Source organism: Molossus molossus, unplaced genomic scaffold, assembly GCF_014108415.1.
Source record: "Molossus molossus isolate mMolMol1 unplaced genomic scaffold, mMolMol1.p scaffold_m16_p_1, whole genome shotgun sequence".
In the NCBI taxonomy this organism is placed as follows: Eukaryota; Metazoa; Chordata; class Mammalia; order Chiroptera; family Molossidae; genus Molossus; species Molossus molossus.
In genome coordinates this window covers 206,555,219-206,569,488 of record NW_023425344.1, presented here as the reverse complement: position 1 = coordinate 206,569,488, position 14,270 = coordinate 206,555,219, and the positions used below count along the sequence as shown (strand labels likewise).

The following is a 14,270-nucleotide window of genomic DNA, read 5'->3' as shown; positions in this document are numbered from 1 at the left end:
CTGAATTTGCCTGGTGTAAAATGTCAGCAGCTTGACTCTGTATTTAGGAAGAGAACAATCATCATGTCAGCTGTCTCCCTTAGGGGAGCGTCCTGGTCTAAATCTGACTCTAATATATCATTCTCAGACTAGCCTCTTTGAATCCTTAGAAGAGCTATCAAAACCCAGCTAATGTTTTTACTCTTATCTCTCTCACCCTTCTACCTATCTTCTGAAATGTAAGGGATAAAAATATCTAGGCTTTATTTTCTTTCACTCACCTATAAATAAGGCATTTTATGTTTTCAGTGACCTACTTTAGCAAACTTATGTTTTATATCTGAAAATAGGTTGGTCAAATTTGGTGTCTGTTACTGCTATTAATATTTCTTGGAAACTACAATAGGTGGGGATAACAAGTTCTGTGTATATATAGTTGCAGTGAATTCACTGCTCATATTCTATTATCTCCCTTTTGTAGAAGCCTGAGGAAATCTCTTTAGACCAGTGGATTTAATATGATAGAACTGGACTGGAGCTTGTGGGTTTTGGTGAACACTCCTCTGTCTCTAAGTGTAAGGGTGTTGATTTCAGTTACCAGTTTCATTAGCATGTAGTAGAGAAGGGTACACAGCACTCTAGGCAGTGCATTTGGGGACGAGTCCAACCCATTCACAGATGAGTTTCTCCTTGGAGATAGAAAAGCTGAACCCATTTAGCAATTCCATTTACTCCTTCCCTTTTATTCCATTCCTATAACTATTAAATGTGGGAAATCATCAGTAACAAAAAGAAAGTTGTAGAAGATACATTTGATTCCATTTATGTACATTTAAACAACACCATATATTATTTATGGATTGCAAAATAAAAACAAATATAGTGATAAAAACCTAATTCAAAAGAATGGTTACCACTGGGGTGAGAAGGGAATGGGATCCAAAGTGTTCCACAGGGGCTATTATCATAACTAAAATGCTCTATTTCTTAAACTGTTTGATAAGAAAACAGGTGTTCATTATATTATTCTCTTGTCATATGCATACAACATTAAATAATTAAAAAATCAATAGACTTTCCCACATTTTGAAATCCATTTCTTGCCTATCTTGCCACCCACTGTAGTAAAACCATAAATGCTCTATTATTAATATTGAGACAGAAACATATTAAGCAGTTCTAGATAGTGAAAGAAAATTGAAGCAGCACTTATAGCAGGATATTTAGCTTGGGATGTTCTTAAATTGCAGTAAACATCCAGCTTGACTTCTCATTGCCTAGCCAGAGCATCTTGGACAGTAACCTACTGGTGAACATTAGATTGGAATGTAAAGTTATAATTTGTCAAATATATGCATTAGGCATACTAACTTCTCATAATTAAATCATGATCTCTAAGGTTCTTAATTTTAGCTCTAAAGTCCTTTAATTTGTTCTGTGATTAATTTTGACATAGTTATCTAACAGCATTTTGTATCTAAGCATTGCAAGGATATAAATGATGAAGACATATAAAAGAGGATGAAGATCTCTTTTCCCACTCTTCACTTTGAAAATTTTTTATTTGGGGAATTCTAGAGTAAATTTTTAGATAAGATGTTTTCATCCTGAGTGATAGCTAGAGACTATACTGTGTCATGGTGAAATGCAAAGCTGGAAGCCAAATATTCCTACAATAAAGGTGATCTAGATTGGGGTTCGTCAGTCTTGGAATTAATGACGTTTTGGGCCAAATAAGTCTTTGTTGTGGGACACTGTCCAGTTCATTGTAGGTGGTTTAGCAGCATTCCTGACCTCTACTGACTAGATGCCAAAGTATTTCCCTAATACTTCCCATTGCCTGCAGACATTGCAAAATATCTCTAAGGGGCAAAATCTCCCTTGGTTGAGAACCATTAATCTAGGGGATTTGCTAACCTTTACACTACAAAATACCAAGAGAGTCTGGAGAAAATATAATACAAATCCTTTGAAATACATAAGCCAAGAGTGCAAGAAAGTAAGGGGCATCCCAGGATCAAAAACAATGGGGAAGTAGAAAACTCAAATACTGAAAGGAATTGGTGCTGATGCTGTCCTGGAGAGGTGTGTGTGTGGGGGGGGGGGGGGGGGGGGGGGGGGCGTGGATTTGCTGATTTTTATGTAAATATAACTGTTTTTGTTTGTTTTTTACTTCATATACTTTTATTCTTTTTTAAAAAATAATTTAATTTGTTACAGAAGTTTGTCCTTTTCCCCTCAGACACCCTCCTCCCTATCTTGTGTCGCCCGCCCCCCCAAGCATTGTCGTCTATGTCCACTAGTTACGCATACATGCATATAAGTTCTTTGGTTTATCTCATCCCTTCCCTCCACCCCCACTTCTGAAGTTTGTGAGTCTGAACCATAGTAAGTTTTAATTTTAATTGCTTTGTGATGTACTTATAGTAAAATAATGCAGATCTTAAGTGCTCAGTGAATTTTGACAATTATATAAACTCGTATCAACCACAAAAAACAAGATATAAAACATTAGGGACTTATATTTTAATTACCACGCAAGTGCTGGAAAAGAGGTCTTGGATCTGTAAAAGGTAAAAAATTGGAACTGAAATCCCTGTGTTCCAGGGACTCTTGAAGGGCCACACCCTCAGTGAAAAGGAAGTCTTTTAAAAAATTTCCCCTTGGCATTGAGAAGTGTTAAGGAATTATGTCTGCCCTGGTCTTGAGGGAAGTGGGGTGGGGGTGGGGGGGTAGAGTGGGTAGAATCTCCTAAAAATCTAGAACCCTGGACCTCTCCTCATAAGTGCTTGGAGTTTGAATTCATACCACTCAGCTTGATCTAGGAACCTTATGCTGAGAAACTAATCTAAAAAGTAAATTCAAATTTGTTTAGATCCTGCTTAAATTAACTATTTCTTCCTCTCACTTCCTCTCTCACTTTAAACGAGAGAGAGAGAGAGAGAGAGAGAGAGAGAGAGAGAGAGAGAGAAAACAAGGGTAATTTGACCACAGCCGAATATTAATGATACTAAGCAGTAATTAGTTTATTATAATTATTTTTAAGAATCCTCTTAAAGGAAATATACATTGAAGTGCAACAATGTACCATCTGGGATTTGCTTTAAAATATTCCAGTGGAGAGAGGTGGACAATGAGTGGGTATATAGATAAAACAAGATTAGCTGTGTTGATTATTATTGAATCTGGGTAACACATACATGGGAGTTCACTATACAGTTCATTCTATTTTTGTACATGTTTAAAACATTCAATTAAAAATAAAAGTGTTTCCAGGATGGTGATACACCCGGAGCACCCGATAGAAGCAAATGTAAAACTTCTATGGAGGGACAAAACTCAGTCTAACCCCCATGTTATTTCCCCAGGTAAAGTCCTGCTGAACAGAAAATCACCATCAAAAGTTACAAAACACTATAAGTAGAGTAAGCAGATAGAATAAATACCAGAATTAGAACTCTCACAACTTTGGGTAATAGTAATATTAGAAACCATAAAGTAAAAATATGCTTCAGTGAATTAAAAACAAAAAGGAATGGAAAACATGAATAAGACTAAAATAAAACAGAAAAAACCTTATGTAAATTTAGAAACCAACTAATTAGAACTTCTAGAAATGAAAAATACAGTTCTTAAATTTTAAAACTCAAATGACTAAGTTTGATAACTGGTTAGACCTTAAGAGAATATTTGTAAATTAAAATGTGAAGGAAGCTATTAGAGAACAATGTTGCAAGATAAAGATGCATCACGTGGGTACTAAAAGACATTGAGAAGAAAATGAGAAGATTCTAGCCTACATCTCATAGAAGTTCCAGAGAATTGAGAAGAGGCAATACTTTGAAGAGTATTTGAGAATTTTCTAGAATTGACAAAAAGACAAAATTCAGGAGGCACAGTGAGTCCCATCTGAATAAATAAAACCATATGCAAGAATGAAAATAGATTATATAATTTCCAAGCCTGTAAAGAAGGAAAATATAATGTACAAAACTCAGTTAAGGCAAGAAAAGAAATGGGAAAAGCCCAGAAAAAAACAATAATATGATAGAAATCAAACCTATCAGCAATTAAACAAATTGGACAATATAGGTGAAATGGACAAATTTCTAAAATCACACAGTCTCCCTAAACTGAACCAGGAACAGACAGAAAACTTGAACAGATCAATAACAACTAAGGAAATTGAAGATGTAATCAAGAAACACCCAGCAAACAAAAGCCCGGACCCGGACGGCTTCATGGGGGAGTTTTAACAAACATTCAGAGAACTAACACCCATTCTCCTCAAACTATTCCAAAAAATTCAAGAAGAAGGAAGACTTCCAAATTCTTTTTATGAGGTCAGCATAATCCTAATTCTAAAACCAGATAAAGACAATACAAAGAAAGAAAACTAGAGGCCAACATCCCTGATGAACATAGATGCCAAAATCCTTAACAAAATACTAGCAAATTGGATCTAGCAATACATCAAAAAAATTACTCACTGTGACCAAGTAGGATTCATCCCAGGGATGAAAGGTTGGTACAATATTCGCAAATCAATAAATGTGATAAACCACATAAACAAAAGGAAAGATAAAAACCATATGATCATTTCAATAGATGCTGAAAAAGCATTTGACAAAATCCAGCACCATTTCTGATAAAAATGCTCAGCAATGTGGAAATAGAGGGATCATATCTCAACATGATAAAGGTGTGGCTCAGTGGTTGAGCATCAACCCATGCACCAAGATTCCCAGTCAAGGCACATGCCCAGGTTGTGGGCCAAATCCCCATTCAGTGGACATGCTCAAAGGCAACCAAGCAATGTTCTCTCACATTGATGTTTCTATCTCTTTCTCCCTCTCCAGTCCTCTCTCTCTAAAAATCAATAAAGAAAAATAAATAAATAAATAAATAAATAAATAAATAAATAAAGGCCATATATGAAAAGCCTACAGCCAACATCACACTCAATGAACAAAAGGTAAAAGCATTTTCCTTAAGAACAGGAACAAGACAGGGATGTCCATTTTCCCCACTCTTATTCAACACAGTACTGGAAGTCTTGGCCACAGTGATCTGACAAGAAGAAAAATAAAAGGCATCCAAATTGGAAAGGAGGAAGTGAAACTGTCATTATTTGCCAACAACATATTATGCATAGAAAACCCTAAAGACTCCACCAAAAATAACTATTAGATTTAATAAATGAATTTGGCAAACTAGCATACAAAATTAACATCCAGAAATTGTTGGAATTCTTATACACCAATAATGAACACTCAGAAAGGGAAAAAAAATCCCATTTACCATTGCAACAACAAAAAAATAAAATACCTAGGAATAAACTTAACCAAAGAGGTACAAGACCTATTCTCAGAAAACTACAGGACATTGAAAAAAGAATTAGAGGAAGATATAAAAAGTGGAAACATATACCATGTTCGTGGATGGGAAAAATCAACATCATTAAAATGTCCATACAGCCTGGCTAGTATGACTTAGTGGTTGAGCATTGACCCATGCACCAAGAGGTCACTGGGTTGAGGGCTCGATCCCCAGTGGAGGGCGTGCAAGAGGCAACTGATTGATGTTTCTCTCTCATCAATGTTTCTATCTCTCCCTCTCCATTCCTTTCTCTCTAAAAATCAATAAAAACACATTAAATAAATAAAATAAAATGTCCATGCTATGCAAAGCAGTCTACAGATTCAATTCAATCCTCATTAAAGTACCAACAGCATATTTCACAGATCTAGAACAAATACTCCAAAACTGTATATGGAACCATAATAGACCCTGCATAGCCACAGCAATTTTGAAAAAGAACAAAGTAGGAGGGATCATAATACCAGAAATCAAGTGATATCACAAAGCCATTGTAATTAAAACAGCCTGGTACTGGCACAAGAACAGACATATAGATCAATGAAATAGAACAGAGAACCCAGATATCGATCAAAGACAGTACACACAATATTTGACAAAGGAAGCAAGAGTATACAATGGAGAAAAAAGTTTCCTCAATAAATGGTGCTGGGAAAATTGGAAAGCTATATGCAAAAAAAAAAAAAGAAAAGAAAGGAAAAAAGAAACTAGACCAACAATTTACACCATACACAAGAATAAATTCAAAATGGATAAAAGACTTAAATGTGACCCATGAATCCATAAAAATCCTAAAACAAAATGAAGGCAACAAAATTTCAGACATCATATGCAGCAGAATTTTCACTCATACACTGCCTAAGGCAAGAGAAACAGGAAAAAATGAACACATGGGACTACATCGAACGAAAAAGCTTCTGCACAGCAAAAGAAACAACCATCAAAATGGAAAGGAATCCCACTATATGGGAGACCATAATTGCCAATGATACATCAGATAAGGGGTTAATTTCCAAAATATATAGAGTACTCATACAACTCAACAAAAGGAAGACACATAATCTGATTAAAATGAGCAGAGGACCTGAATAGATACTTCTCCAAATAGGATATACAAGTGGCCATGAGACATATGAAAAAATGATCAACGTCTCTAAACATTAGAGAGATGTAAATTAAAAACAACTATGAGATACCATCTCAACATCTTAGTGCAGGCAGAGGTTTTTATAAGGAAGGAGAGGGAAAGCAGAACAAAGAAATCAAGGGGAGGGGGTAGAAAAGTTTTCTACATGCAGTCCAGCACAATTCATTCCAATAAGGACCTTTTAACTGATCAAGTGATGGTCTGGTGTGCGTCATCCTGGTTCTGCATCATCCTGGTTTTAACTCTGAAGGTCAGTAAATCTCCTGGAACTGGCATGACTGAAGGTCGGAGTCTGTATCTTCTGAAGTTAGTTCCTAGGATTCTTATACAAACATGCTGTTTATATACATATTAGTCAGAGTCAGCATTTACGGAAACAACATCAAAAAAATGATGGGGTGGGTTACAATCCCCCCTGTTACAGTATTCTCCGGGTCCATCCATGCTGTCGAAAGGGTAAGATTTCCTTCTATTTTTATAGCCAAGTAGCATTCCATTGTGTAAATGACCACAGCTTTTTTACCCACCCATCTACTGATGGGCACTTGGGCTGCATCCAGATTTTGGCTATTGCAAATAATGCTGCAGTGAACATAGGGGTGCATATGTTCTGTAAAATTAGTGTTTCGAGTTTCTTCAAATATATTCCCAGAAATGGAATTGCTGGTTCAAAAGGCAGTTCTATTTTTAATTTTTGAGGAAACTACATGCTGCTTTCCATAGTGGCTGCACCAGTCTGCATTCCCACTAATAATGTACGAGGGCTCCCCTTTCTCCACATCCTTGCCAGCACTCATTGTTGATTGATTGATGATAGCCATTCTAACAGGTGAGGTAGTATCTCATTGTGGTTTTAATTTGCATTTCTCTGATGATTAGTGACCATCAGAGAAATGCAATTCTGTATCTTAGCCATCTGTATTTTGTTATGTTCTAAATGCTGTATCTGATTCTTGGAAATCCTTACATCTCAAAAATCTGTCCAGATTCCCCATAGGCCTCTATAGGGCAGATTATTTACCTTTATTGTAGAACCTTTCACCCTTGTTGTAATCTTTATTTTCTTCTCTACAAATGAATGGTGTAGCTAGGTAACTTCAGGCAAGTTACTTAATCATTCTGTGTTTCTTCACTGTTAAATATAAACTGTTATCAGCCTCTTAGAGTTGTTGAAAGGATTATATGAGAGAATTCCTAACACCGAGTAAGCACTTGGTAAATAATAGCTATTATTATCATCTTTTTTCAGCCAGGCTGACGTCTTAGAGGGCAGTGCTCCCAAATAGTTCTCTGTATCTTCTTCAAGTACTTACCTGCATTGGCTCAGAATCAATAAAAATGTTTAATATTGTTGTCTGATTTCTCGAGTCTTGGTAGTGTGTATAGGCAGGTGTTTTCAAATTGTGTTTACTTGAGCAGATTCAATGAAGATGCTTTTGGATTCCAAAAATATTTTATTCAAATTTCATCTGTAAATTTTTAAACTATTTTATTTATTTATTTTTTTCCTCACCCGAGGATATTTTTCTATTTATCTTCAGGTAGAGAGAGAGGGAGAGAAAGGGAGAGAGAGAGAAACATCGAAGTGAGAGGGACTCCTTGATTGGTTGCCTTCCACACTATCCTGACCAGGGCCGGGGTCGACCTGCATCCTAGGTACATGCCCTTGGCTGGAATCGAACCCGGGACTCATTGGTCTGAGGGCCTACACTACCGTTTAGCCAAACAGGTCAGGGCTTTTTAAACAGTTATAAAGACAAAAGATCTAGTTTGTAAACTTATGTGTTATAAAATAGCACTTTTAGTAGTAAAGGTTCTTACTGTATATACATACTAGCAAATTAATTAATTTTGTCCTTATCCCATTGTCTCTGTTTAACTAATTGAAAGTTAGCCTGATATTGAATGCTAACTGTTAAAAATTAAAACAAATTACAAACTAAGAATTTGCTGCCATTTCCAAATATTTTTCTCCATAAATTTTAATAGTGTACAATCAAGACAAAACACAAAAATAGAATTCTGTAGTGGATTTAGGAGTGCACTGACATGCATATTTCCTACTTTTATTGCTGTGTATTAATAAAAATACACTTATTCTAATTAAATATGGGTTTTCTGCTGCTTTTGGAAAGAACAGATATTTATAACTTACCCATTTGTATATTTATTTGATAAGCATTTTTTGGCACTGTTATGTGGCAGGCATTATGCTCTAGACTGAAGATATAAGTTTTATAGGCTATAACTGACAAACCTATTAGGTTTCCACATGATTGTGCATTTAGAAGAATACTTTAATTATTTAAGAATACTTGAGACCACTGACTTGCAAAGTATCATATTTCTTCTAGTCAGATGACTGCCACTCTTGGTTTTTCAGAGGTCCAGCTGGAGTAAGAGCCCAAGCTCTGGATCAAGATGGAAATCTGGTAGAAGATTTTGTATTTGATGGAGGAGTTGGGGCTATTGGAAATCACATTCTTCATGTGAGAAATGCACCTTCCCCTGCTGCTACTTCTTCCCTTGCAATTTCTGGAATGATTGCAGATGAAGTGCAAAGAAGATTTAAATTGTAAATAATGCAAGGAGCTAGCTGTGCATTTTATTCTCCATATTCAGCAACATCCACAAGAATGTACTAATTGCATTCTTTAATTTAAGAAAAATGATTTGAAAATAGCATTTTTAATTATCTCATTTAATAATCACTAAATTGTTAAACTGATGTAACATAGAAATAATTTTTTAACGTCCATGCTCTTTTACTTTGTGAATAAAGAGGAAAGGTACCATTGTATCTGTCCTGAATCCTTGACTTTCTTAATGACCTGTCCTCACCAACCATAATCTAGAGATTTGGCTCTTTTAGAATTTCTGGAAATGATGGCATAAAAATTTGCTTATTCTCTTAACTTTTTGGCTTTACAATATCTAAGCCTTTTTGTCTCTTTTAGATAAGAAAATATAATACACTGTAGGTTGCAAACCTTTTAATTTTGAAGTCATAGCAAAGCTCACATTGGAGCAACAATATTTGTATTTGGGAATTCTTGATTTAAAACAGTACATGACCTGCCTGGCCCCTGTGGCTCAGTGGTTGAGCGTCAACCCATGCACCAAGAGGTCACCCGTTCGATTCCCGGTCAGGGCACATGCCCAGGTTGTGGGCCAAATCCACAGTGGGGGGCATGCAGGAGGTGGCCAGTTGATGTTCTCTCTCATCGATGTTTCTATCTTTCTCTCCCTTTCCCTTCTCTCTCAAAAATCAATAAAGAAAAAAAAATTCTTTTAAACATGAAATTTCACATTTTATTTATTTATTTTAATTCCTCACCGAAGATATTTTTTTCCATTTATCTTCAGATAGAGTGGGAGGGGGAGAGAGAAACATCAACATGAGAGAGACACATCGACTGGTTGCCTCCCACACGAGCCCGACCAGGGCCAGGGACCAAACTGCAACCAAGGTCCATGCCCTTGACTGGAATCAAACCCACGACTCTGGTTTGCGGGCCAACGCTCTAACCACTGAACTAAATTGGCCAGGGCAAATTTTACATTTTAAAGTAATTTGAATAACATTCTACTAAGCTGTAATATTTGCAGAAAAACTCAAAGCTTTTTTTTTTTTTAAATCTTCACCCAAGGATTTTTTTCCATTGATAGAGACAAACATTGATGTGAGAGAGAGACATAGATCGGTTGCCTCCCTCACATGCCCCTGGGGCCAGGAATCGAACCTGCAAGCCAGATACATGTCCTTGACTGGGAATTGAACCCATGACCCTTTGGTGTGCAGACCAACAATCTAACCACTGAGCCACACTGGCCAGGGCTCAAACCCTTTTTTATTCCCAGTTTCTTTATAATGGACTTGGTGTGATGTCATCAGTAAATCTAAACAGCAGTACACTATGAATGGTTGTTGCCAACTCGTCAATTTTTTGTGGTTGAGAAACTATAAGAACATAGAACCTATAGATTTTTATGAGAGCAGTTTCAGAATCCTGGCACTGATATATAGAACTCTGTAATAAAAAAATTATTTATCCCTTATCTCTGCTCTTCAGTTACACCAAGGTTCTCAGATGTTTGCCAAGATCACTGATGATTCATGCCAACTTGGTTTTTCAGGGATCCTATAAATTTTTATGAGGATATTTCTTCATTTTGGGAAAACACCTAACTTTAAGGCATTCACTTTTGTAAACCGCAAAGGTGCCTTACATTTATGTGTACTTCATGAGTATTTTAAATTGTTGGTCAGTGCCATATTGTATATTATATACTTTACATGTGTTGTGGTATCTGTTGAAAGGATTCTTGCAATTCAGAAAGTTTGAAAATAGAAATATAAATGAAAATATACTGATTGTGGGAATTTTATTACAGAACCACCATTTATTTAGGTGAGATATTTTCATTCATTCCCCCACATGTACTCTCTCAGGAATAATCATGGCCTTTTTGTTTTTCTTTCCTCTTATCACTCCAAAGATGTGTGATGGATGAGTCAGGAGTATGTACAGTTTGGCAGATAGAAAAAACTTTTTTTTTTCCTTTTCACTTCTAGCCTCCACGATTACATTGATTGAACTACCTCATCCATTAATTTGAAAGGCTACACATTATCCGCTCATGTTCAAGAAGTAGCACATCCCAGGTAAATAGCCTAGGCAATTATTCAAAACTTAGATGAGCATATTTAAAGCATTCAGAAACCATTCATAGAAGAAACAAACCCTAATGGTTCTTCATAACAACTGATTCCTCCAAGAAATGTGACACACAAGATATTTTTCTGTTCCCTAACAAGACTATTAAGAAATGGAAAATACTGCAATTCTCTATTTCATCAACAGTAAAATTGCATATGCACTAAGCTGTGAAAGACTGAAATTACAAAAATAACTGCCCTAATTAAAGCAATCCTCATTCCACTTGGGTCTGTACTATACCTCCAAAAAATACAAGTGAAAAAATTATTGAAAGTGTTTAAAATGTATAGGTTATTCTGTTTGCAAAACATTTTGTATTTATGTCAATGGGTTTTGTTGTGTAATACCAATATAGTAGTTTAAAGTTTTGTGTATTTCCATGAGTGAAGAAAATGTATATTAATATTAAAAATATTTTCATGAGCCTTGATGTTGTGAACATAATTTATAGTTTCATAAAAATTCTGATTCAAATAAATGTTTTGTGTGTAAAACTTGAACTATCATAGCTATAGAGAGCAGCCAATCTTTTTAAAAAATATGTATTTGCATATAATATAGAAATGAGGTAGAGTAGTTTTTATCTTGGATAAAAAGTGGAATACTTCCCTACTTACAAAAATGGCTTTCTATCTCACAGTGGTGGCTATATCTGGCTGACCTCAGTGTCATCTTTATACCTCAGAGCACCAGGGGACATTATTTCTGTTCCATAGTAGAATGTCTATAGCATATAAACACACAGTGCTTTCCAGGGGTTGGCAGGGGAATGGAGTTCAATAAATAAATCTTTTGAAAATGTATTAAAAATTATAGTTCTTGGGAAGACATTTTAGTATGCTATCTCTTACAGGGGCTCAGGCTTCTGGGCATGAGCCTCCCATTACAGGGCAAATGATCTGTCTGAATACCTGCTCCAACTTCTTTCTGGCAGGTGGACTATAAGAGAACAAAGTTAGCTACAGCAAGGAACCATGAAAGTGAGTGACAATGACATTTATTGTTTCCTGTGGTGTTGCTTTGGTTTGCTACTGACTGGCAGCACTTGTAGCTTTAAATAAATTGAGGAAGAGAGAGTACATGGGAGAAATGTTGAGTAAGTCCTTCTCGAAAATGTTCTCAGTGGGAAAATATTAGTGCTAAAATTTCAACTGCCTTTTAATATCTGAGATGTGTTTGGGTCATTCAAGTTGTCTCTCAAATTTAGTTGTCTCTAAATTTTAAAAAGGCAAAATTACTATCTATCAAATTATTAATATGATAACACATTAATTTTAACTCAAAATTATGATTGATCTTTTTGTTATTTATCCCCAGGCCCTTCCTCTTGCAGGATCAGCATGTTTAATAGTTGCATTTTTTAAAATCCTCACCGGAGTATATGTTTTTATTGATTTGAGAGAGAGAGCGAGAAAGAGAAACATTGGTGTGAGAAAAACTGATCAGTTGCCTTTGGTATTCGACTGGGAATCGAACCCGAAAAACAGGTATGTGCACCGACTAGGAATTGAACCCACAACCTTTTGGTGTATGGGATGATGCTCCAACCAACTGAGCCATCCAGCCAGGGAAGCAGTTGCATTTTTTAACACTTGAAGCAGGTGCTTATGATGAGGTTAGAACTTTTTCATTAAAAAATGGCTTTTAAATAATGATTTTAATAAGTATAACATTCATATCTTTGAAAAGTCACAAAAACGTTCACAGTGAAAAGTCCTCTCTCATCCAGCTACCTGGTCCTCATCCTCTGAGGCAATAAGAATTGTCACTATCTTGTGCAGCTTTGCAGAGATATTTATATATAATAAAATATTTTGCCTTCATTTTTTTGACATAAGTGGTAGCATAGTCTTAATACTATATTATACATCTTGCTCTTTTCACTTTGTAGTGTACCTTTGAGAACATTCAAGCGGGCTGAACACAGTGACCTGGTTCTTTTAAAATGACTTTGTAGGTTCCATTCTATGAATTACTTTTTTTTTTATCCTCACCCAAGGACATTTTTCCATTTTTTTGTTCAGATAGAGTGGGAGGGAGAGAGAGGAAGAGAGAGAGAGAGAGAAACATCGACAAGAAAGGGACACATTTAGTGGCCGCTTCTTGCACGACCCAACCAGGGCCAGGGACAAACTGCAACCGTGGTACAGGCTCTTAGCAGGAACTGAACCCCGGTCTCTCTGGACCGCAGGCTAGTGCTCTAACTGCTGAACCAAACCATCCAGGGCTGGATTTATTATTTTTTGTTGAACCAGTTTCTTATTCTTACTGATGATTATTTAAATTGTTTACTTCTGGGTACTTTTTTTGTTGCTATAACAATATTGCAATGAATAACCTTGTGCTAACTCATTTCACATTTGAGCAAGTGTACCTATAGGACTTATTTCTAGAATTTGCTAGGTCAAAGGGTATGTGCCTTTGCAACTTTTATAGACATTGTCAAGTTGCCCTTGATGGAGGTTGAATCAGTTTACACTCTCACCAATAATATATTAGAGTACCTATTTCCCCATACTCTGACCAACATAGTGTATAATCAAACTCTTTGATCTGTGCTATTCAAATAGGTAAAAATGATAACAGTATAATTTAAATTTGCATTTTTCATAATATAAGTTGAGCATCTTGAATGTATTTCAGATGTTTATATTTTCTTTTCTATAAGCTGTCTTTTCATATCCTTTATCCTTTTAGTCTTACTGAGTTTTAGTCTTTTTAATTGATAGGAACTGTTTTATCTATTTCTTTTTTGTAAATCCTCACCTGAGGATGAGATGGAAAGTAAGGGAGAGAAACATCCATGTGAGAGAAACACATAGACTGGTTGCCACCCACAACCCGAACTGGGGCTGGGGACAAACTGCACCCAAAATTCATGCCCTTAACGGGAACTAAACCCAGGACTCTCTGGTCCTCAGGCCAAGGCTCTAACCACTGAGCAAAACCTTCGAGAGCACTATAGGAACTCTTAGATATTAGGGAAATTAACTCTTTAGGAAATGAGTTACATACATTTTTTCCAGTTTGTCATTTGCCTTTTA

General features: G+C 35.9%; 1 protein-coding gene across 2 annotated transcripts in view; it reads left to right on the top strand.

Moving 5' to 3' along the window:
- Nucleotides 1-11,593, top strand: part of L2HGDH (L-2-hydroxyglutarate dehydrogenase) — a 44,870-nt gene extending 33,277 nt beyond the window's left edge. The window contains exons 10-11 of one of the 2 annotated variants that reach the window (XM_036278136.1): nt 8,889-9,080; nt 11,082-11,593. In XM_036278136.1, coding sequence (XP_036134029.1) covers nt 8,889-9,080; nt 11,082-11,103 — 214 coding nt within the window. In that variant the 3' untranslated portion in view covers nt 11,104-11,593. Of the gene's footprint in view, nt 1-8,888; nt 9,660-11,081 lie in introns of those variants that run through there. The other variant, XM_036278144.1, reaches the window with a different exon arrangement.
- The last annotated feature ends 2,677 nt before the right edge of the window (nt 11,594-14,270 follow it).